The sequence below is a fragment of the Eufriesea mexicana genome, unplaced genomic scaffold, assembly GCF_001483705.2.
Source record: "Eufriesea mexicana isolate 0111107269 unplaced genomic scaffold, ASM148370v2 scaffold812, whole genome shotgun sequence".
In the NCBI taxonomy this organism is placed as follows: Eukaryota; Metazoa; Arthropoda; class Insecta; order Hymenoptera; family Apidae; genus Eufriesea; species Eufriesea mexicana.
Window position 1 is genome coordinate 1,434,312 of NW_016909009.1, and position 25,098 is coordinate 1,459,409.

General features: G+C 26.4%; 5 protein-coding genes across 5 annotated transcripts; 3 read left to right on the forward strand and 2 right to left on the reverse strand.

The window, feature by feature from the left end:
- The first annotated feature begins 98 nt into the window (after positions 1-98).
- LOC108547044 (mitogen-activated protein kinase kinase kinase 10) lies at positions 99-9,538 on the forward strand. The gene is made up of 15 exons (XM_017899395.1): positions 99-480; positions 570-804; positions 889-1,106; positions 1,189-1,529; positions 1,637-1,817; positions 1,911-2,059; positions 2,144-2,316; positions 2,452-2,472; positions 2,626-2,872; positions 3,000-3,119; positions 3,707-3,904; positions 5,323-5,352; positions 7,728-8,139; positions 8,235-8,570; positions 8,643-9,538. Exons 1-15 carry the CDS (start codon positions 290-292, stop codon positions 9,367-9,369), a joined length of 3,579 nt encoding a protein of 1,192 aa, XP_017754884.1. The 5' UTR covers positions 99-289; the 3' UTR covers positions 9,370-9,538.
- Positions 9,539-13,597: 4,059 nt separating this feature from the next.
- LOC108547007 (aldose 1-epimerase) lies at positions 13,598-16,698 on the forward strand. Its single transcript, XM_017899334.1, has 11 exons — positions 13,598-13,695; positions 13,941-13,942; positions 14,817-14,903; positions 14,989-15,168; positions 15,245-15,393; positions 15,464-15,691; positions 15,745-15,909; positions 15,967-16,067; positions 16,137-16,242; positions 16,322-16,519; positions 16,606-16,698. Exons 1-11 carry the CDS (start codon positions 13,598-13,600, stop codon positions 16,696-16,698), a joined length of 1,407 nt encoding a protein of 468 aa, XP_017754823.1.
- A 146-nt stretch (positions 16,699-16,844) lies between these two features.
- LOC108547017 (probable ATP-dependent DNA helicase DDX11) lies at positions 16,845-20,035 on the reverse strand. Its single transcript, XM_017899345.1, has 7 exons — positions 19,356-20,035; positions 18,799-19,275; positions 18,185-18,711; positions 17,840-18,063; positions 17,553-17,732; positions 17,259-17,474; positions 16,845-17,096 (listed from the first exon to the last, which is right to left on the reverse strand). Exons 1-7 carry the CDS (start codon positions 20,033-20,035, stop codon positions 16,845-16,847), a joined length of 2,556 nt encoding a protein of 851 aa, XP_017754834.1.
- A 511-nt stretch (positions 20,036-20,546) lies between these two features.
- On the forward strand, positions 20,547-21,404 carry LOC108547011 (probable palmitoyltransferase ZDHHC24). Its single transcript, XM_017899338.1, has one exon. It carries the CDS (start codon positions 20,547-20,549, stop codon positions 21,402-21,404), a length of 858 nt encoding a protein of 285 aa, XP_017754827.1.
- A 1,280-nt stretch (positions 21,405-22,684) lies between these two features.
- LOC108546985 (sulfhydryl oxidase 1) lies at positions 22,685-24,993 on the reverse strand. The gene is made up of 3 exons (XM_017899300.1): positions 24,682-24,993; positions 24,173-24,425; positions 22,685-24,092 (listed from the first exon to the last, which is right to left on the reverse strand). Exons 1-3 carry the CDS (start codon positions 24,959-24,961, stop codon positions 22,685-22,687), a joined length of 1,941 nt encoding a protein of 646 aa, XP_017754789.1. The 5' UTR covers positions 24,962-24,993.
- Between the last annotated feature and the right edge of the window lie 105 nt (positions 24,994-25,098).

A 25,098-nucleotide genomic window follows, 5' to 3' on the forward strand; every position in this document is an offset into this window, starting at 1 on the left:
ATTCAATAATTGATTTATGTTGGTGTATTAATCATGATTTATAAAAAAAACATATGTAACATGAACATAAAATGTGTAAGAATGTGTATAGTGTTGAAAAAATAATACAGAGTGGACATTAGACTTTCACCAATTCTTATATGTTTGTTTAGCTTTTTTAGACAAACTGTTAATACTTTTACAGTGTTCTATATTATTTGTGTTTCTATTGATGAAATATTACACAAAGATTATAAAACGGAAAAGATATAATTTACAAAAAGGAAGACTTAGAAGAGTGTGAGGCCATATGCCGCCAGCCGGGCTATCGGCAAGAGGCTTGTCTACCTTGATGGACCACGGACAACCAGATGCTCGTCATCGGAGCGAGCGATTTCTACTTCATCCGGAGAATGGATCCTCTAATTCTCATACTTCTAACACAGCCAATTCATCTCCACGATATCAACATAATAATAGGACAAATAATCATTCCACAAGGTAAAATTGAGTTATTATTGTATATTAATAAATCTATAAAGTTTCATACATTTGTAATAGTGAAAAGACGTAAATTTTATATATTTTAGTTACGGATATTTATATGGACGTACATCTAACAACAATATGTCTGATAGCAGTGTTTCTGATACACATAGTGGTGGTACAGCAAGAACTGTTTCTCAACAGACTAGTCCATCTCATGGTACACATTCCTCTTCTCAATCACGACAAGATAATAGTTCAACAATTTTCACAGCATTATTTGATTATGTTGCCCAAGGCGAGGATGAGTTATCGTTACAAAGAGGTGAAACAGTTGAGGTAAATTGTTTATTATAGATATGAGTAAAATTAAATATATTTTTTTTAATTGTCAAAGTGTATACATTTCATTTTATATATTAGGTCCTATCTAAGGATTCAAAAATCTCAGGTGACGAAGGATGGTGGACTGGAAAAATCCATGGAAAAGTTGGTATTTTTCCAGCCAATTTTGTTGCAGAAGCAGAAAGTATTGATCGGGTTTCATCGGTGATTGATAAAGTTCAACCAGTTGAAATTGATTTTGATGAATTACAATTAGAAGAAGTAATAGGAGTTGGTGGATTTGGAAAAGTTTATCGGTATATAATTTCATTTTATAATACCTCTAGAATAATTAAATGTGTTAATAGTTCTTCAGAATGATTATTTATAATGTTTTAGAGGATTTTGGCAGAAACATGAAGTGGCTGTTAAGGCAGCTCGCCAAGATCCAGATGAAGAACCAAGTGTTACATTAGAAAATGTTCGACAAGAAGCTAAATTATTTTGGTTACTGAAACATGAAAATATTGTGCAATTAGAAGGAGTTTGTTTAAAAATGCCAAATATGTGTCTCGTAATGGAATATGCGCGAGGTGGTAGTTTAAATAGGGTTCTTAATGGTAGAAAAATCAGGCCTGATGTACTTGTTGATTGGGCAATACAAATTGCTCGTGGCATGGATTATCTGCACAATAAAGCACCTATAAGTCTTATTCATAGGGACCTAAAAAGTTCTAATGGTAAGGTTGCTAACATAAATAGTTATAATACAGATTGTTTAAATATTATACATATATTTCCAAATGAAATATATTAAGATCATTTATATTATTTTTATTGACAATAGTGTTACTAAGCGAACCTATAGAAAATGATGATCTGCAATATAAAACTTTAAAAATAACTGACTTTGGATTAGCAAGAGAAGTTTATAAAACAACTCGCATGTCAGCAGCAGGCACATATGCTTGGATGGCACCAGAGGTTATCAAAAAGAGTACTTTCAGTAAAGCCAGTGATGTTTGGAGGTCAGTTTTATGTACCTCTTATTTCATTTTATAGCACACATGTTTAAATAGTAAAATATGTCTCCTTTTACTAATACATTAATATATCTACAGTTATGGTGTGCTTCTGTGGGAACTTTTAACTGGTGAAACACCTTATAAAGGAATAGATGCTTTAGCAGTAGCATATGGTGTTGCAGTAAATAAACTTACATTGCCTATTCCATCAACTTGTCCTCAACCTTGGAGATTTTTGATGGAAGGTACATGAATTTATAATTATTTACATTAAAGATATGTATTACTTTAATGTGTATAAATTTAAAATAAAATATTTAACTATTTAGCTTGTTGGGCATCTGATAGTCATTCAAGACCAGGATTTGCTGAAATTTTAGTAGCATTAGATGAAGTGCGCAGTGCATTTGCAGCAACACCACATGAGTCGTTTCATACAATGCAAGAGGATTGGAGGCTTGAAATTGAACAAGTTCTTCATGGATTGCGCATGAAGGAAAAGGTACAAATTAAAAATTTTTTTGTTTTGTAAAATTTACACAAAAATGAAATTTATATTATTATTGTAATTAGCATACATATTGTACATGTCAGTGTAAATAATGTTTATAATCCTTCTTTTAAATGCTATACAAAGGCATGCCGTTCATTAGAAGAGGTAAGATAACATGGAATTACAGTCATTGAAGTTAATAATTATTTTTATTTTAAACAGCCAGATATATGTGCTCTATCATTAAATAACAGATCTTTGTTTATTGCATTTATTTATAAAATACATTACCATAATTTTTTTATGCTTATTTATTAGGAATTGCGCTGCAGAGAAGAAGAATTAACAAAAGCACAAGTGCAGCAACGACAACATGAAGAAAACTTAAGGCAGCGAGAACAAGAATTAGCTGCTCGAGAAATAGATTTATTAGAGCGTGAACTTACTGTAATGATAATTCAGCAACAAAATACTCCCACTCCAAACAAAAGGCGCGGAAAATTTAAGAAATCGAGATTAAAACTAAATAAAAAGGAGCCTGGAAGCAATATTAGCGCTCCTTCTGGTAAATATACTATATTATTATTATTATACTAATATAATTTATGTTATCACACAAAAAGTAAAAGTACAAAATTTCAAGTACTTTAATTATAAGGGAATAATATATTTTATATATTACAAACCTGTAGATTTTCGTCACACAATAACTGTTCAACATACGGCGTTAGATCGGGGGAAAGTACGAAATCCATCAAGACCTAATAGTCCACCAGGCTCACCTAGTATTCCAAGACTTCGTGCAATTGCATGTGAGTACTTTCTAAAGATTTTTAGTAGTTGACAATTTCGATCAGTAATGAATAATTGATTTTGCTCTGAAATATTTTTTTAGTATTTTAAAGAAATTTGAATTACGCTGTTTGTGCTTTGTAGATACATTGTATTAATTTAATGTCGAATTTTATTAGCATGGTGTGAATAATTGAATATAATTTTATATATTTTTGAAAAATTACATATATATGCATATAATCTATGTTGTGTATTTTTTATTTTCTATTTCTTTTTTGTTACTTACAATGTAAAAAGAACAATAATTAAAGAATTAGAAGATTTGTATAATTATGATTATTTAATATAGAAAACCAAATGTAAAAACTTTTTTAATATTAAAATATTTAGAAAATTAATTTTATTCAACAATAAGTTCTATATGAAAATTATTTTTTATAATAGAAAGCATTCTTAATGCTAAATACTATTAATAAATTTCTTAATGCTGAATATTTAATAAAACACCTTTATCTTTTTGAAGCGCGTATAAAAATTAACAGGGTAGAAGGGAAATTTAGTATTGTAGTGAGTAGCGTTTTGTTTTTTTGTCTTCCTCCTTTAGTACCAGCAGATGGAGTAAAGGGTAAGACTTGGGGACCATCGACACTCCACCAACGTGAACGTGGGGCTATTATCATGCAACCACCAAATCCTGCATCTCCAGGTGGCAAGCGGTGGTCTCGCTCTGCTCCAGATCTTGAAAAGACACCTCTGCGTACCGCCCTGTTGGCACATCGTTCCCCGCTTCTTCAAGAAATAGGTAACCCCTCCTCCAGAAAGTTGTATTCCTCAGCAAATAATTTGATAGACAGTCAACCAGGATTTAGCTATAACAACATTCCAGAAAATTCTAACAACATTGTGCAAAGTACAAGCTGTTCACCTTGTAATATAGGTGAAGATTCAGTTATCGTGGACAATGATATTTATGAATCTGTGGACTTGCATAACAAATCGGCAAATAATCTTAAAACTCATTTTTCGGATGACCATTTGGTCATGGACAATTATTCAAAATCCACAATTAGAAATACTTTAAAAACTTCACCTCCTAGATGTCAAAAGCACGTGATTGGTGACTGGGAACACTCGTATTCTTCAAATTTTGTACAAAGTGTAGCATCTAGTTTGGTTGGTACTGCGAAACGTGTAAAAAAAAAAAAACGTGAAAGAAGTAAATCGAAAGAATCAAAGCGCAGAGATAGCTCAGAATCACGATTAGCTGCATTCGCTGATTTCTTTCGTTCCCCTTCTGGATCAAGGAAAAGCTCCTTAAACTCCCCTCATAGTACAGAACGAAAAAATTCTGTTACAATTAAAATTAATGATACAGATGGTTTAGAATCGAGCCCCGAAAATTCCATAGGTAAAAAATCTCATCATAAATCTAGAATTTCTAAGAGTCCATTGAGAGTCTTTAATAAGATGAAAGCTTGGGGAAGTCGTGATGCTCTCGATGATAAAACAACTACTGTTAAAGTAGAATATAGTGTTTTAGACAGTACGATATCTATACCACAATTTAATAGACGTGATTCCGATCAAAATAGTATAGTGCCTAAATTCTTGACTGCAAACTCACGGGAAGGGATAGATTTTGAAAGTCTCGAATCAGAACTTTGTAATTTTGATTCAGAACATTCAAATGATAGCTCCATTTCGAAAAATTCCTTAGGCTTGTTTCCAGACAAATGCAAAAAGTCTCCTACCTCTCTTGATTGTGTTAGTGGAATATCAGATGCGTGTTTAAAACAATGTACTTCGCAAGTAGATCAAAGTTTTAATTTGAATTCCTCTTTAAACAAGAAATCAAAAAGTAATGAATACTTGCGTAGTTGTGAAGAAGATCATATTGATAATATTAATTCAGTTATACATGCATCTGATTATATACAGGACTGCGAATGTCAGAATTCACAAATCAATTATGGAGGGAAAAAAAATTTAATTGAATCCCTAAGAGATGATCTTTCCTGTAGAAATTCTGAAGATGTGAATACAATTACTTATACATCACCTAAAACCTCTAATGTTGAGAAAATTTTAAAGAAGAATGATAAATGACATTATATTTCACAAAGATAAAGATGTGCATATCATTCGTAGACGCGTTTCACGAAAATGTCTTCTTTCTGTTTTATATGTTTTAGTAACAGTCCTATATTTTCTTTACTGCAGGCCTTTCTGAGGAAAACATCTATCCCACTCGTAAGTCTCTTTATATTGCTGCGCAATTAATTCACGTTTTATAAGAGACCTGATTGTTTTTCTTCTATATCACAGTTAGTCTTGGACAATGATATTTTTATTTTTCTTTTTGCATTAATACAAAAATAAAGATCTCAGATGGATAGTGCCTTTTCATGTTTATATTTCCTTTTCTTTTTTTTCTTTTGCTAAATTGTATTTAAGTAGATTATGCTTAAAATTATTTTTATTGGAGTGCATGAATATGCAGTTCATACATAAATTTTTTACATATGCTGGTTATCTAAGAAGGATATTTTTAATATATACATATACTTTTAGTGATACATGTACAGTACAGTTGCAAACATCTAATGATAAACTATGTTTCCCTTTTTCATGTTGATAGTATGTTTAAGGTTATTTTATTCTGTTGAATTTTTGGAATGGTACATATTATTAGTATGTATCATATAAGAAATAATTTTTAATTTTATTATGAATTAAATGAAGAATTGAAATATGTTTTATCTGCTTAAATTGATAGTCAATTAAATAATTTTAATCAATGTTTATAAAATATAAATGTCTATCAAATTACATAACAGATATATTATTTTAGGATATTTTAATAAAGGGTAGTCAATACCCTGCATTAATCTAAAAACTATTTATCCTAATTTAAACTGATAAAAAACTTCATATTTTGAACTGTAATTTAATAAGTACATAAAATGTAAATGCAGTCTTTCTGGTGTTGGTTCTTTTCTGATGTTATCTGGAGTATATAACAATCTAACAAAGCAGAGCTAACAGCCTCTTACTATGTCAAAGAAAATCATGTGCTTCTGCCAATACAACAAAAAGTTCTACATTAAAATTATTTCTTTTATTTAGGGGCGTTTATGGAAAAGTGTGTTTTTGCATTATTGTAATTCCGAAATTAAAAACAAATTAAATCAAAATTATAAAATTATTATGCAAAGTATCAGTTTGATTGCGAAAGTAGAGTTGTATTTTTTCTTTATTGCTTTATACACATCTAAATCAATTCCAGATTTTGTTAATTATTCAGCCTAATTTAACAGCGATTTCATTTTTGTATTATCATAGATTTTCGACATTTTTTAGATTCAGAAATTTCGCACACGTCACATACAACACATGGAGCGACACGCACACTTGTATTTAGAAATAGAAAGTTTTTCAATAAAACCTTTTCAGTTGGACACATTGAATTTTGTTTTTTCGTTTTCTGAATTTTTACGCTCGGTTTGTGGTAATATTTAAAATATTAGATAAATATATTATATATTTTAATTATTGTATGGATTTTATATTGAAAGTGTATATTTTATATATTATTTATGTAGATCAAGTCTTTAACATATTTGTTTTGATTAATTTACTAACTAAGAATTAAATAAACAAATAATACTATAAAGTTTTATGATGTTTATTTTCTATATAAATAAATTTATTATATAATTGTCTATAACCGAGCGTAAAAGAATCCTTTTGCATGCTTCCAGTAGGATCCTAACTGTTAAGGCCACCTGGGTTTGGTCTTTTTCTTGCCTTAAAATTCCAGTCTTATTTATGACAAGTACTCCATTAAATTTTTGTTCCTATTTTATATTGATTCTTGATAATAATAATGATGATGAATATAATATATAAAATATTTCTGTAGCTGTAGTGTATAATTATTTTTAGTGTACATTATTATCAAACAGATAAAATTATTAATAGGTAAATACAAAAGGAAAAAAGCATTGTAAAATAAGAAAATAAAAACTGTAAAACAACTATTTAAGATTAGTCAAAATTACTGCTCATTATTTTCAAAATAGTTTTTATCTTTTTCTTTCTTCATACTCTGCTTTACTTTCAAAGTTTCAATATTTTTCAATATATTTGATTTATTTTTATGATATGGGTTTCATGCATTTAATATGGATGTATTTTAAATAATAATTACAAGCTTTTTAAAAATGTTTGATAAGAAATAGTTTAAAGTTTATGGCATGTAATATTTTAATATGATGCACGTAATATGTTGTGCTTATACACAAATAATTGTAAGTAATACAATAACAAATAAGCATGTTATAACTTTAATACTAAACTGTTTATTTTAAATATATATATATATATATATATTTATTTATTATATATTAAATATAATAAATTATATATCATAAGAGGCTTGTAAAACTTACTCATAAAGGTAAGGAATAAAAAATAATAGTTATGACATAATATCTTAATCAATTTGATATTATGGAAAGGAAAGTAAAAATTTTAATTGTACTTTGTAATACTAACTACGCGTATTATAATAAATGTGTAGCAATATCACCATTATTATTGTAGAAATCTGATTATTTTTATAGATTATACAACTTTACCACCTGATCTCTCAACTGACTGGGTAACATCAGATTATCCTTTGAAGCCTGGATTAACTGGACCTTACATTATGCCAATGCCTGTACCAATGCCAACTCTTTATAATGGAGAAATGAAGAAGCCAAAGTTAAGCATAATAGAGCTGGTTTTGTACAATATCGCAGCTATGTTAGCTGGAGTAGCTACTGGATATGATGTAAGAATGTCAAACATATCTCCAATTCATCCAAGATTATATCCACGGCTTGGTGAATGTGAAGATGAACCGCCACGATGGTGGTTTCAAGCAGATACTGGATCAAATCGTAATTCTAGTTATCTTGGACCTGACTATGAATTTAGTTCGAGTAGTGGTTATCCTCATAATACGTACCATGGACCAGCTAGACATTATAGGTATATAATTTGAACATTTATATATCATACTCTATTTTTAAATGTATTATCAGATTCTTAATATATTTATATTAAAAATAAAATAATTATTATAGGCCATTCTTAAGTAACATGGGTGGTATAGCACCTGGACTTCCACCCAGTGTAATGCCAGACAAACCTTTAAGATTTACTGATTCGCCACAGCATTATGCAAGTAGTACAAGTTCTAATGCACCAACACCAAGCCCTAGAAGAAAGAGTAGCAGTACTAGTAATGAAGATGTGTACATACATGATGCTGGTAGAGTTGATCGAATGGAAAGAGTACCAACAATATATATGGGCAATGTTGCTCCTTTTCCAGACTATGGTCCGCCAGTATATACAGTTGTTCCACCAGAATATTACAGACCACCAGAACCAACTTATTTTGTACCTACAGATTATCAGTAAGTGATTTATTAGCATTAAACATTTATTTTTAAATATTATAGTTACATTAAATCCTTTTTCTTTTTTAGTGATAGGATGCTTGAGTGTTCTGAATTTCCACATGCTTATGATAATCCTAGCAGCATAAATAGTCCAGCTCGACCAGTGTCAAGACTTCCTTCATATACTCATCATCGAACTTCGTCAAATGTTTCAAACGCAAGCACATCAAGTCAAAGTAATATTAATCCAACATTTCGTTTAGAAGATGAAGATGATTATTCTTTGTATTCACCTGGACATTATTATCAACGATCTTCAAATATTGTTTCAAATGTTGGAACATATAGCCCTAGTATGCTTAATCATGAATATGGTTCACAATTACTGACGCGTCAAAATTCACATGATTCGAATTCAAATTCTGGGGAAAGACCTAGTAATTTAGAGGTAGTTAGTCGATTACGGTCAAGTTTAAAACGATCTAATTACTCATATAATTCTCCAAATAAAAGCGTAAGTAAAAATAACTCAGGTTCAGGTACCCCAACAAATCCTACTCCCCCAGATTCTTTAACTTCTGAGGATTCAAGCTATGTTTCAGCTAAGGATAGTCAAATTTCTATAAGTAGGGTTCGATTTTCTCCAGTAACATTCGATCGAGATGGAGTTTCACGTGATCATAGAGAAACATTACTTGATATCCCAGTACATGGACAAAGTCAAGATGCTACCATACCGTTACAAGCTAATCGACGAATGAATATACATAGGAAACCAAGTATTTCTGAATTAGAAAGAGAATTCTTGTCATAGCATTGGCTTATTTAAAATGATAAAGATTATAAAGATTAGGAATTCAAGAAATTTTGTCAATCTTGAAAGTAACACTCAATTACAATCACACAAATCAAACAATTTATGATACGGCAAAAGTTTATTGAATCATAACTAGAAAATACAGCGATGCACGTTGTCAAAGCACTGCCTCCTGCAAAACATTTAATCATGTATTAATATTGGTCATTGAATACAGTAAGAATGTAACATTCCTTATACAGAGATATCCTTATAAAAGACTTTTGTATTCAATTAGACTGCTTTTAATTTAATAAAGAACTGATATGTCTCACATATGTTTTGTAGAAATAGTATAAATGCCAAGATGATAATTTTTACATTGACCATTCGATACTATATAATGTTTTTAAATCATATTTTATGTATTACAAATGTTTTATTCATACATTCCACACATCCTGCATCTGCTGTTAGCATCTGGCATATAAATATGATATATTTTTATTGTTTGCATGAGTACTTGACAAATTTTAAAAGAAGATGAATATTTGAATTCAAATGTTTTGAAAAAACGTATATACAATCGTATATATATACGTGTTATATTACAAAGTTAAAAGTAATATTAGCTCCTTTTTATAATATTAAAAATTAAATTCAGTACAGTTGTACAATTCTATTACTTGTTTGTTTAATATCACTTTAGAAAAATGAAATTTTATTGTTCCTTTAGTTTTACATCTATTCATATTTATTACAAATATTAATGTTAACCATAATTTACATTCCATCAAAATTTTTGTGACTGATAGACATCATTAAATGTTGAAATTAATTAATATTTAATAAAGTGAAATATATAATCAGGAAAACATTGATAAAATTAACTGAATAAGATTGTTTATAGTTTTTTTGATATTACTTTATGACAATATGTATATGTATGCATGTATATAGAAGTATGTATATATATATATACTTCTAGAACAATTTTATATCATGAACAATAGGTAATTGTAACCTTTCGCAAACTCGATGTTTTCCTGTATATAGCTATGAAACATGTGTAATTAATAAGAATTATGATATATATACGTTTTTTCTTTGACATTACATTGTCAAGTTTCGTGTATTATTTTATTAACTTTTAATCTTTATACAAGTACCATGGCACTAGACACACGTGTGAAAAGTTTGTACAGTAGCAATTTTAATGCATTTGTAAGCTACCAGTGTGATAGGTTTAATTTAGTACGCCATGTGCAGTTAAAATAATACTTCTTTTATATATGAAAACAGTATGCATTTTGATAATTGGCATACATGTAGAAAAATGTTTAACATACCTAGTTCATTTATAAAGAGTATATAGCGATCTAATGTGTGATATACTTACAAAAAATTTAGAACAAAGACACTCCATATACATAAATAATATTGTACATACAAGTATATATTAGATAATTATTGTTTGCTTAACAATGTAATAAAATCAATACATTCCTTTACATTAGTTACATTGTATAAAGTTTGTAATTTTTCTTAGAGTTTTAAATGCACGAGTGCCCTAGAAATTATTTTGTATTTACTTAAAATACTAATAGATGATCAGAATATTGAGTATTATATAAATATATTTCCTTTTTTTCTCAATCATTTAGGTAGCCGATAAGAAATAAATCAGTTTATGAAGCCCTTTATTCTGATTTATATTTTGTCTTTGTTATAGTTAAAATAAATTGAACTTGAGTCTTATGCGTGCATGTATTTAATTTACTTAAGTTGATCAAAATTTATTTACATGTTGCGTATATTCTACGCCATTTTATGGAATCAAAATAATTCATTTATTCCTTTGACCTCACATAAAATGTTAAATGTGCAAAAAGAAATTTTTATTTCAAAAGTTACGTTTTTATAATGATTTCCTGAGTAATAATCAGTATTGTAGGATATGTCTCAATGTATATAAAACATTATAGAATTAAAGAAAAATGGAAGGATAAACTTTGAAGAAGTATTTTATTGATCATTTTTACTATCAGTAGTAATTAAAATATCATTTTATACAAATTTTATGCATTTATACATCTTTTTTATTGATTTAAAAATTTTGGAAATACTTTGTGAACAAAATTCTTCTCAGAGTAAACCAATTAAGTATTAAAAATAAATTGAAACATTTTTGGAGAAAGAATAATAAATACATTCAGTTTCACTTAGGACATATAAAAGTTTATTACGTAACATACTAACTATTTCATTTGAGTCATACTTATACTTTTTCAAAGTTCAATTTGTAAAATTTTGCATATAATTAAAGATAATTAATTGGTTGACTGAAATATTTATGATGTTATTAGAAACCTATAGAATAAATATTTCATGGATATGCCTTTCTATGTTGTACAAAAGATATTCTGCGGTGCTAGTATCATGTACTTAATATGTTAAGAAAGACAAAAAAGTTGAAAATGCTTCCAAGGTAACTGAGAAATACTTAATGAAATCTTAGGATGCTAATATCAATACTTGTTGATAGTAACAATAATTTAATTATATCGAATGTAATATTAGGCAGCTATCAACTATCAATTGTGTAATGGCATATGATTGCCAACAGTGCTAGTCTAAGCTATATTTATTTTTTATATATTATGACTTATTTAGCTTACAATAAGAAACATCCAGTTTTGTATTTCATTAAAGACCATTTATACATTATATGTTTTGTTACTTAGTCATGTATGAAAAAACATTGTTCAGAATAACTAAATTAAAAATATAACTTCTCATGTATAGTAAATATATACTTTAAACCATATGTTATAAAACTTAATTTATATTTATACTTATATAAATATATATAAGATAATTATTTTTTATAATTCAAATCGTTTTTTTAATCAAACAATTCAATGTGAACAAATAGTGTTATTCTGAACATGCTTTTCTCAATACAAATTTAGATTGTAAATATTTTCTTGTTGAAATTACACTAAAACTGCATGCTGCTTATAAATAGTAATGTGTATAATAACATTTATGACCAAGAAGATAATTATAAAACAAGTGTACTTTCAGTGTACACGAAGTATTTACTGTGGTACCCTTATCATTAATTGTTTGTTTGTTGTAAATTGTACTAATTCATTTTATTATCTTTAATTACATTTGATAATAACTACTGATGATGAGGAGTTTATCACAGTCTTTTGATTTAATATTCACATGTGAAATTAATCCTTTGTCAGTATTTTTTTGTAATATATGAATTTAGAAGATGTAGAATGTACTGCAACCCATAAGATAAATCTGTAATTACTGGCAGTTTATTTAAATTTTCTATAGCTGTAAGATAAAACAATTTTTTCTATAGCTGTAAGAATATTACTAATAAGCTAAGTGCAATGTGTTCCACGTGTATTTAAGTAACAAGTGACTGCTTTGGTGTGCGCCTTAAAAATAATGTAATGCAGAACCCAAAGCTTGACAAAGGAACCTTTTATGTAATATAATTCTAATAACAATTGTATGAAGATTTAGGAATTTCAAAGAATTTTCTGCAATGGATATAGTTTGCCAAATAATGATATTGGGCACTGCATGATCACCAATATTTATGAAAAACTATAAAAAAACAGAATGGTACAATAAGAAAAAAAGAAACATCTATCCGATTTATTATACAAAATTATTAAAAATATGTGATTTCATTGAAGAAATGCAATAATAAATATTGTCTTCGATTTTTTACTCAATGGATTTAAATGTAATAAAGCATACAAAAATTAAATGGGAAATGTACTGATGCGGTGTCTGATTTGCACTAAAAATTCATGTATTTTTCCAAGCATTGTACATTATTCTATAAATATTAATTATATAAATTATAAATAGTAACCGGAGTATATATTACATTAATTACTATAATTATTGTAACATTAAAACATCACAAATTGTAGGTGATGCCTTATTATTATTAATAAATCATTTAAAATAATAGCACAGATAAAATTAAATTCTTTTCTTTATTGTATTTTTATAGTAAAAGTTGTTTTATACATTTGAAAACTAATAAATGATTTTCTATTGTTTAAACAAAAAAAAAGATACAATAAAAAATTTTTAATTTCTTTATATTTAAAAAGTTAAAATTATTGTTTTAAATATTCTGAACATGCTTTTCTCAATACAAATTTAGATTGTAAATATTTTCTTGTTGAAATTACACTAAAACTGCATGCTGCTTATAAATAGTAATGTGTATAATAACATTTATGACCAAGAAGATAATTATAAAACAAGTGTACTTTCAGTGTACACGAAGTATTTACTGTGGTACCCTTATCATTAATTGTTTGTTTGTTGTAAATTGTACTAATTCATTTTATTATCTTTAATTACATTTGATAATAACTACTGATGATGAGGAGTTTATCACAGTCTTTTGATTTAATATTCACATGTGAAATTAATCCTTTGTCAGTATTTTTTTGTAATATATGAATTTAGAAGATGTAGAATGTACTGCAACCCATAAGATAAATCTGTAATTACTGGCAGTTTATTTAAATTTTCTATAGCTGTAAGATAAAACAATTTTTTCTATAGCTGTAAGAATATTACTAATAAGCTAAGTGCAATGTGTTCCACGTGTATTTAAGTAACAAGTGACTGCTTTGGTGTGCGCCTTAAAAATAATGTAATGCAGAACCCAAAGCTTGACAAAGGAACCTTTTATGTAATATAATTCTAATAACAATTGTATGAAGATTTAGGAATTTCAAAGAATTTTCTGCAATGGATATAGTTTGCCAAATAATGATATTGGGCACTGCATGATCACCAATATTTATGAAAAACTATAAAAAAACAGAATGGTACAATAAGAAAAAAAGAAACATCTATCCGATTTATTATACAAAATTATTAAAAATATGTGATTTCATTGAAGAAATGCAATAATAAATATTGTCTTCGATTTTTTACTCAATGGATTTAAATGTAATAAAGCATACAAAAATTAAATGGGAAATGTACTGATGCGGTGTCTGATTTGCACTAAAAATTCATGTATTTTTCCAAGCATTGTACATTATTCTATAAATATTAATTATATAAATTATAAATAGTAACCGGAGTATATATTACATTAATTACTATAATTATTGTAACATTAAAACATCACAAATTGTAGGTGATGCCTTATTATTATTAATAAATCATTTAAAATAATAGCACAGATAAAATTAAATTCTTTTCTTTATTGTATTTTTATAGTAAAAGTTGTTTTATACATTTGAAAACTAATAAATGATTTTCTATTGTTTAAACAAAAAAAAAGATACAATAAAAAATTTTTAATTTCTTTATATTTAAAAAGTTAAAATTATTGTTTTAATGTGTTTCAATATTATTTTATTAAATAAGAAATTATTTAAATTATATTGTAATAATAGTAATTATGCCATTAAACATGGATTTTCATGAATGCAATTGCAAAAATGTAACAATTACAGAGGGAATATTTGGAGAAACCTGGGTTGGTAAGCTGATTGATGGTTTTTATTTTGTGACATAAGAGTAATATATATATAGTACTTAAACTAATATTAAATTATTTATAATCAGATAATAATGATCAAATTTTTACTGATCCTATTCCAAAAACTGTAAAATCATATACTATGGTAAATACTAATCGAATGGAAATTATTGTTATTACATGGGGTGCTACAATTGTATCTTTGAAATGTCCAGATAAATATGGATATTCTACTGATATTGTCCTTGGTTTTGATGATATAAAAGGTATAATATTGTTATTAATTTCCTATCATAATAAAGATGATTATTAATTGTAATCAAAACACATCACACATTACAGGGTACTCAAATCCTATAACAAATCCATTTATTGGTTGTATACTAGGCAGATGTGCAAATCGCATTAAAAATGGTCATGTCACTATTAGAGGCAAAGATTATGAATTAACAAAAAATGATTTCAATAGAAAACATCATTTACATGGAGGAGTAAATTGATTAGTCATATCATACATTCCCATACAAATAATAAGTAATGTCATTTATATATTCCTACTAGACAAATGGATTTGGTCGTAAAGTTTGGGATTCATACATTACTGGATGTTCAGTTGTTATGAGTTACTTAAGTCAGGATGGTGAAGAAGGCTACCCAGGTGCAGTGTTAACTACAATAAAATTTAAATTGACTCCTGATAACAAATTTAACATATGCATGAGAGCTACAACTTCAAAACCAACAATAGTGAATTTATCACATGGGTCTATGTTTAATTTAGCTGGGCATGTAAGTTATATTTATTTAAATATATATTTAGTTAAATAAGTAAAATATAATAGGATACTGGAGAATCTGAATTGAGAAAACATAAAGTACAACTGAACTGTGATCGTTGGACATTTGCGGATTATACAGATCCAATTCCAACGGGTGCCATTCGTGGCGTAGGTGGAACGGTGATGGACTTTCGAATACCTCAAATTTTAGGAGAATGCATAGAAAAGGTATCAAAGTATTATATATTTTAAAAATGTTAAATGTTTTGTTTTAATTGATACTAGGTACCACCTGGAGAAGGTTATGATCATAACTTGTGCATTACAAAAAATGGACAATCTGGTAGTTCATTTGTTGCTAAAATATGGCATGTAAAAAGTGGACGGTATATATCTATTAAATACATGAATTATTTATCAAATGATGTAATTATTTAAAATATATTTATATTTAGTGCTTTAGAAATTTATTCAGATCAATGTGGAATACAATTTTATACTGGAGGTCGTTTACCACCTCAGATGGTTCCAGAATTTTTATCTAATTATGACTTATTAGCAGTAAATTAATATTTCAATTATCAATAATATTTTATTTGTTTAAATAATAACTTGTATTATAATTTTGATTGCTTTGTAGAACATTGAAGAAAAAGGAGAACATGATGAATATAAAAGTGATGATGAAAATGAAGAAATGAAAGTTCAAAAGCATTATAAAAAAATATTAAATGTACCTAAAAAGCTAGAATTTATTTTAGGAAAACATGGTGCTCACTACAAAAAATATTGTGCTTTTAGTATTCAACCACAAAATTACCCTAATGCAATACATTATGTAAGTATTTTTTGTAAGTATATGATAGCATTATAAATTTCAAATACAATTATAAAAATTAACATACAAAACTAAATTGTTTTCAGTCACATTTTCCATGTTCTATACTATATCCTGGTCAAGTTTATTATCATGATCTGACATATAAGTTTGAAGTACAGCTTGCAAATTATATGTAATAAGTTTAAATTTTGTTTATTTGCTATTAACTTCATTTATAAATATCATGCAATGTTATAATAAAATAATAACTTTTTGTAGTAAATATATTAATAATAATATATATATATATATAATACCATAGATATTTCTTCTTTAGTTTATGTTATTTTTTGTCAGATACACTTCTTCTTTTATTAAAAAATTTAGCTATAGCACCAATCATGCTACCAAAAGTTTTATGAATTATTAATGTATGTTGAATCCAACATGGAAGTGCTTTTATTTTATAAGTGTAGCGTTTATCTAATAATACAACTGTTGAGTAATCATTAATGTGTCGAATAGCTCGTCCAACACATTGATTTACTGCTTTCATGCATGAATTTTCATAATAATTTTGACCAGCATTAGGTTTCTATTTAACAAAAACATATAATATTAATATATAATATATCAAATAGATGATATTAAATACATAATATATAATATAAAATATATAACATTAAATATATATAAAAGTTATATGATATTAAATGCTATTTTTTGTTATCATAAAAGAATAAAAAAGAATACATACAATATTTTCATTTAAATATTTAATCTTCTCTTGTAATTCTAATGACTTGATATTAGGATATGGCATTCCTACAATTATAATACATCGTCCCAAATCATCAGAAAAATTTAATCCTTCACTTAATTTACCACCAACTACACTAAATAACAGTGATCCAGTTTGTGAATTTTGTGGTTTCTTTATATGAAATGAATATTGTTCCAAAATTTCATTTACCTATAATTTATAACTTATACTAAATTTAAAATAAAATAGACTTAATGAAAGAAAAAGCTTACAAAAAATTGTTAATACCTGAGAAGCTAACTTAGGTTCCCGAAGAATATGTTTTTTTAAAGAAAGTTTTGCAATAATACCAGATTTATCTAAATGTTTGTATACTAGTTCTTCAAAATTATAAGATGGTAGAAATACTACAATACCAGCTGGTATAATATTACATAAATTTAATAATGCTCTCCCTAATTCGTCCAACTAAAATATATTTATTATGAAATATATTATATTTTTTTACTATTTATGTCAATTATAAAAATTAATTACTCATACTATAATTCAATTAATATAAAAATATTATTTACCAATTTTGTATTTTGTCGATTTTGAAAATTAAATTCAAATTCAATGCCAGTTGGGCCATGAGTTGTAATACTGCATATTATATTATCTTTAGGAATTATATGATCACATGAAAATGTAACAATTCTTTCAGATGTAGCACCTGCTGCTATAAACAATTGTTCTGTAAACTCATTCATTGGTGCCATTGTTCCACCAGTTAATATTACAGCTCTAGCATCATGAACTATTAATAATTAAAAAAAAATTTTATTTAAGATAATCATAAGGGTAATGATATGAAAAGTTAAATTAAAATTTTTAGATAAAATAAAATAAATCCAATGAAATTAAACTTATAGTCATACCAATATTATGAAAATGTGCTGCTGGATTTAATAAAAGAAATTTTATTGTGCTTTGTCCAATAGTTGGACCTGGAAATACACATATACGTCCATCAGTACAGCAGCTTTTTAAACATTCTAGAAAACTTACAATTTTCATGACTGGATTATTTAATTGTTCTTGATTTGATAAATTGGTATCTGTCATTGTATCAAATTCTATGTTTTTGGTTTTAATAGAATTTAAAAATTGTTTTACACCAGTATGAATCTTTAAATTTGTATCATGTTGTTCTATGAATCCTTGTAGTTTATGACACAATTGAGAATTTTTAATAAATTTCATCAACTCAAATATATTTATTGTATCAATTTCTGTCATTCTTTCAAATTCTTCTATTTTATACATTCTTGGACATGCTTCTATATTTATAACATCATCAGGACTTGATTTTATACTAGCTCCCAAAACTGTTAAAAGTTTTCTCAAACAAAAGTTTAATTGCGTTAATTTCAAAACATTTTTAGCTGAGAATAAAGATTGAAATCTAAAATTAATATTATATTAATTCTTAAATACATTAATAAAACTTATAACAATAACAATAATAATGATTCATACAGAAAATGTTTACCTTTTTTGATATTGAGAAAGTTGGCTATAACAATGTAACAAGTTTCTGCCTGTAATCATAACACTATGCATTTTTTCAATGGCCTCCAATATATTATGCGCTTCATCAATTATTAATATGTTTCCTTTCAAATTTATTCCTGAACTAATTCTAGTATTTTCATGTAATATTGAATTATATGGTATTAGTATTAGTTGACTATATGGTATAGCTTTTCTTGATGAATAATATGGACATGTTTTAAGACTTTCTCCTTTTTGGACAATTTCTTCAACATCTTGAATTTGTATTAATGTTTCTCCTATTAATAAATCTTGATCTCCTGGCACAAAGGGACAACTACTTGTCATCTTTTTTCTTTTAAGATCTTTTTCATCTTTAACAGTTATGTTTTTCCTTTGTAATTGTAAGCAATATTCATTAATTAAATTTAAATGTTCCAATTTTTTTACACTTTTATTAATGCAATAATTTTTCCTAAAATTATTAATAAAATTAAACAAAATTTTTTAATTTTTTGAACAACTTATTTGTATAAATTAACACTTAAAATCAACCTGGATGTCAGTGTTACTACCGATATATTTTTTGAATAAGGACTTTTTCTGAGTTCTTTTATAAACTGAGATAATTGAGAATGAGTTCTAGAGCAAAAGAAAATTTTGGTACTTTCATATATTTCTTCTTTCTCTTCATCTTCAGAGCTTTCTGAATGTTGCACATTTTCCAAAAGTAATTCTTCCTCAATATCTTCATTTTCATTGATTTTATTAACCAAATTATTTGTTTCGACTTCATCTTTTGTAGAATTTATTATAATTTTATTATGTGGATTTTTCCTTTTATTTTTTATACCTTTAATTGTTTCTTTTAATGTATACTTTTTTTGTTCATGTTGAAGAATATTGTTCAATTTTGTTTGCAATATTTGTCTTTTGCTATTCAATTCTATCTGTTCTGTTTGCACCGAAAACCAATTGTTAGAGGAGTTAGTGCATTTTTTGATTTGTACATCAAGTTCAGAAATTGCAATTGTCAAATGATTCTTTTGTAGTTCTTCATGATCAAGTAACCATTTTAAAGCACCACAAATAATTGACATAGATTTACCAGTACCAGTTGGACTTTCAAAGATTCCTAACTTAGCATTTTCCAAACATTTATATAATTCTTTCATAAACTGTTTTTGTATTGAATATGGAGAGAAAGGGAAAGGAAATTCTTCAATAGTTTGCATATTACTTAATAATATAAAACTGAGTTATGAATTAATATAATGAAATTGACTATTACAAACTATTTACATTTAATAAAAAGAAAAATGTGTATTAGTTTTACAGCACTTGAAATTAGTATTAAGTGAATAAAAATAAGTAATAAATTAACTCTGCATAATACTACTATAGGACGTTATACGTGCCATGTACAAATGACATTTCTAAATCGAATCGTATAAGAATACTATGAAGTGAGTTAATAATGACTGAAATTCAAAAAAGAATCGAACTTCGCGTGTGTACAAAATTTACGAATATTGATAATTGTGCACATTTAACATTATGAATACAACATAATATCTAGTAAGTATATAATATGAAAAATTATTTAATTACAAAAAATATTTAAAAAAATAAAAACTTTTTAGGTTATAATGAAACAGTTTCACTATAAAATGAATTTACATTGAGAAGTGAGGTGTATCTATTAAGTGGAATCACATGTTCACTTAAAGTTGAAAGTTGTTAAAAATGATCATCCGAAAAAAAATTTGGCCTCATACTTTGAGTGATATTTTTTCTATGACTTTTATATTGACAATTGTGCCAATAATATATTGGTTTGAATTGTGGGTGGTTTTACCAACACTATACCAATATGGATCATTGCCATATATTTTGCATTTCCTTTTTGGAAATTTTGTTATGTTAAACATAGTTGGAAATTTTACATATATAGTTTTTTGTGACACCAGCACCAGAAGAGATATTATGCCAATAAGTGCTGCAAATACTAAAGATGGTTGGAGATTATGTGCTTCATGTGAAACTCTTGCACCTCCACGTTCATGGCACTGTCCCACATGTAATACTTGTATATTAAAAAGGGATCATCACTGTATTTATACTGGATGTTGTATTGGCCATTTTAATCATAGATATTTTATTATGTTTCTTCTATACTTATTTGTAGCAACAACATGTAGTTTTTATTATAATAATTTCTTTATTTGGAATAGGATGCATTTTGAATTTCCTGTATCACTTATTAAAATTATTTTTCCTTTAGCAATATTCATTTTTGGATTTGATGGTTCTATAAATCAATTTTATTTAATTTTGTATATTGTATCTGCAGTTGGAATGTTATACACAGCAGTTTTGTGTATTTATCATATTTGTTTAATGTTCAATGGAACTGTAGCCAATGAGAGTAATAAGAAGATACATATATATAATTTAGGTTGGAAACAAAATGTAAAAGAAGTATTAGGTGACCGATGGTACCTTACATGGATACTTCCATATATAAAGTCTCAATTACCTCATAATGGTGTAATATGGGATACATCTAATTCATGGATATACATAAATCCTAAAAGTAAATAAATGTAAATAATATAAATTCCTTTTTTAATATTTATAAAAATGAATAATACAAAATACTTAATAATTTGTGCATAAAAACATAAGAGTTACAAATTTATAAAATTTATAAAAACGTAAATTTACTAAATCAATTATATTTTATTACATGTATTACAAAACATCTATTATTAAATAGGTATAGTATATACACAACTTTTGAAACAGATTACAAATCAGAATATTGTTTATAGTTGTATACTAACTGGTAACAATTTTTGTCAAAAATATAAATTTAATTATGTTTGGAATCAGTACTTAGTTTTTATTCTTATTCAACAAATTATAAAAATCCCAAAGAATATTATGTTTCTTTCAAAATAATCAAAGAATTTAATTTTGATATTTACACATAAATGTTTAATTTAAATTACAAAATATTTGCTTAAAAATTGTTGGTCTTACATACTCAAAGATTTTATCACCCTAATAATTTATATTAAAAACATAATATAATAGTACATTGGTAAGACTAGTTTTAAAATCAGTGTTATTATATGATATTACATATTAACCTTAAATAACTTTTATTACATATTTTGTAATTTAATATAATAATATTAAACATATAATTATATTTGTATTGTAGTTTAGATTTTTCAGAAAATATTTAACTATAGGATTTTATAAAGAAAAAAATGTTACGACAAAGAAAAGTAATTTCATTATACAATTTTATACCATGTATCGCTCGCAAGAAATCTCATGAACGAAATATAGATTTGATTGATCATTGTGGAATAGGTTCATTTTTTCTGATATAAGTATAGAAATAAGTCACGCGGAGTTTTTTATTGCCCAAAAGTGTCATATCTACAAATTCCAATGATGAAGAAAACGAATATCAACACCAAAAGCAATAGTTAGACATAAATGCTAATATATCTTATTTTATTACTGTATTAACATATATTGCTAAAAAGGTAAAAGTAAAATTTTTTGTAAGTTGTACACAGTATAATAAGATTAAATAATTATCACCATATTCTTTCTACATAGATATAATAATCTCAAATACATTACATTTATAGTAAATAAAAATAAATATAGATTATTAAATATTAAAATGATTTTAATTCATACCACTTAAAAAAGTAATTAAAACTCATATTTATTAATATTATATTTTTGTAAAAATATTGCATGGATGAAAATGTTATATGTACAATATATTTATAAACATAACTATATTTTCATAATTTGCTTATTAATTTTTTTTAAATATAAGAAACAAAATATCCTAATTAAAAAAAGTAAAAATCACATTTTGCAAGTAAACTAACATAAGTTCGTTTTTTATAAGTTCTTTTGACAGCAAATTTTATGCAAACTAATATAAGTATAATAGCAGATGCAACATACAATACAACACAAATACTTATGTCAAAAATTGTAAAATCCCATCCAACTTTCTTATTATTTGTATATTTACTTAATATAAGTCTTTCTTGTCTTATTTTCATCTTATTACTATTATTTTTATGTGTATTTACTGAATCATAGTAATTTATTCTTTTATAATCATACTTTGTTTTAAGATAATGTAAAACATTTTCTTCATTCCAAGTATTATTTTCATATCTACAATTTGGACAATGCTCAGTTGCTGGATATTGAATCTTTTTATGTTTTGGATCTTCTGTGTTATCACCTGACAATCTTGCATTTACTTCATTATGAGCTGACCATAACCATAAAACACTATCATTAGCATTAGATACATTAAACATTTTGTTCTTTAAAGCCATTTGGATAAAATGTTGAGAACAATCAGCACATCCAAAAAAGTATTGTATGTATCCATGCATTGCTTCTAATATCTTTCTTGGTTCATGATTAACATCTTTATTTAAGGTAGCAAAATTAACTGTTAACATATGAAACATTGTCCAAAAACCACAAGGATATCCTCGATATCCTTCTTTACTCCCTTTACAGGCAATCCATTTTGCAGGTCCAGAGTATATTGGTGACATTTCTTCTTCTACAGATTTTACTATTTGACTAAATTCTTCTCCAGATATATTATTTCTTTTTTTAATTATATCTCTAGTAGTTTCTAGGAAAATATTACCATATCTTAGTGGAAAATAATCAGCTAATACATTTAAATATTTTTTCAATGCATCCATTTTTTTATCTTTTATTATTTTATGTAATGGAATTTCATGAGAGATTGAATATCTTAATGTATTTTCTAAATCAAGTTGATACAGATGGTCTTCACTTTTGTCAGTATTCATAAGCTGTTCTATTACTTGCAATTGCTTTGTGGTGCTAGTACTTGATTTATGATATTCATCCTTTATTGAATAATTTTTAACAGGACTTTGTTCATGAATTGTTTCTCCTTTTGAAATCAAAAATTCTTTAATTACAGTGCACACACCTTCTTGTGTAGGTATTCTGATTTTAAGAATTTTTTGTGTTTCATTGCGAGTTAAAACTATTAAACTTGGGAAATTTGTAATTTTGTTTGTCTCACATAACAACTCATTATCAGATAATACTCTTCTTATTTGTAGTATTTTAATTTTGTGCATATATAATATAACTTCTGCACCTAAATGAGAATCTGTGTTTTCAAATAATAAAAAGAAATATTTTACAGCATTTGGTATAGCCTTCCAAATATTTGCTGTTTCATAATTTCTATAATGACAACAAAATAACTAATTTATATTATTTATAAAAATAGATATAAAAATTAAAAAAGATATAAATTAATATACCTAAATGGTGCTATATTCGGCCAAGAAATACCTCTTCCTTCTTGCTGTTCTCTTTCCAACAAATCTATCAAACTGTGTCTAAGTTCATTAACATTATCATACTTTTCCATCAATAATCCTAATGATGGTTGATGTGCATTTACAGAAAAATATTTAAGCATAGGATAGTGCATAATTTCGTATTCACGACAAATTGGATTATTTTCATCATCTGCACAATCTATAGCAGCAACTACTACGATATCTTTCCATGCTAAAAAGGTTATCAAAATTAATTATTTGTAAGATATGTTTAATCTCATGTTTAATATATATTTAAAACTTTTCTCTAAAGGCTTTTTTAAGATATACTTTCTCATTAATGCATTTCTTCATACTATATACGATGAATATAAAAAGTGGTATTACAAATGTTAAATGACATATATAAAAAAATAGATAAGGTAAACAGTAGCAATGTTATTTCAGTGTAATTTTTAATCAATTTATAATTGCTATAATTTACTTACCGTAAATATCATTGGCGAAATCTTTCCATACAGGTGCGAATCGAAAACAATAGCCACACCAACTATTATAAAATTCGACTAACCAACCTTTTGTGTCTCCGTAAACAGATGAATTAAAGTTAGTGACGTTTAAAATAACGACATTATCACTAGCATTATACAATCCTTGTGCAGGTATTTGACTTTGATATGATTCTTTTGGTACGGCAGCATTACAATCTACTACTATTATACTAATCAACCATAATTTCCACAATAAATCAACATCGAAACGACCCATGTTTTGTTTTTAAAAATCGTTTCTCTATTAACATAGACACCCAACTTTACGTTTTTGTTAAGGCGCTTCCAATATAAAATTTCTACGTAAGGCATGTTTTCATGAGAAATATTACAGTAACTATATAATAAAATATT

What these genes read in the sequence shown, in the direction of transcription:
- LOC108547044 (XM_017899395.1), top strand. Translation starts at nt 290, where the DNA reads ATGCCGCCAGCCGGGCTATCGGCAAGAGGCTTGTCTACCTTGATGGAC. An exon ending in GGATTTGGAAAAGTTTATCG is followed by an intron (nt 1,107 to 1,188) that starts GTATATAATTTC and finishes ATAATGTTTTAG; the next exon opens with AGGATTTTGGCAGAAACATG. An exon ending in GGACCAGCTAGACATTATAG is followed by an intron (nt 8,140 to 8,234) that starts GTATATAATTTG and finishes TAATTATTATAG; the next exon opens with GCCATTCTTAAGTAACATGG.
- LOC108547007 (XM_017899334.1), top strand. Translation starts at nt 13,598, where the DNA reads ATGCTGCTTATAAATAGTAATGTGTATAATAACATTTATGACCAAGAA. An exon ending in TGGTTTTGATGATATAAAAG is followed by an intron (nt 15,169 to 15,244) that starts GTATAATATTGT and finishes CACACATTACAG; the next exon opens with GGTACTCAAATCCTATAACA. An exon ending in TGGCATGTAAAAAGTGGACG is followed by an intron (nt 16,068 to 16,136) that starts GTATATATCTAT and finishes ATTTATATTTAG; the next exon opens with TGCTTTAGAAATTTATTCAG.
- LOC108547017 (XM_017899345.1), bottom strand. Translation starts at nt 20,035, where the DNA reads ATGCAAACTATTGAAGAATTTCCTTTCCCTTTCTCTCCATATTCAATA. An exon ending in AACCTAAGTTAGCTTCTCAG is followed by an intron (nt 17,475 to 17,552) that starts GTATTAACAATT and finishes TATAAATTATAG; the next exon opens with GTAAATGAAATTTTGGAACA. An exon ending in AATATTTAAATGAAAATATT is followed by an intron (nt 17,097 to 17,258) that starts GTATGTATTCTT and finishes TTTGTTAAATAG; the next exon opens with AAACCTAATGCTGGTCAAAA.
- LOC108547011 (XM_017899338.1), top strand. Translation starts at nt 20,547, where the DNA reads ATGATCATCCGAAAAAAAATTTGGCCTCATACTTTGAGTGATATTTTT.
- LOC108546985 (XM_017899300.1), bottom strand. Translation starts at nt 24,961, where the DNA reads ATGGGTCGTTTCGATGTTGATTTATTGTGGAAATTATGGTTGATTAGT. An exon ending in TTTCGCCAATGATATTTACG is followed by an intron (nt 24,426 to 24,681) that starts GTAAGTAAATTA and finishes TAACCTTTTTAG; the next exon opens with CATGGAAAGATATCGTAGTA. An exon ending in CCGAATATAGCACCATTTAG is followed by an intron (nt 24,093 to 24,172) that starts GTATATTAATTT and finishes TTGTCATTATAG; the next exon opens with AAATTATGAAACAGCAAATA.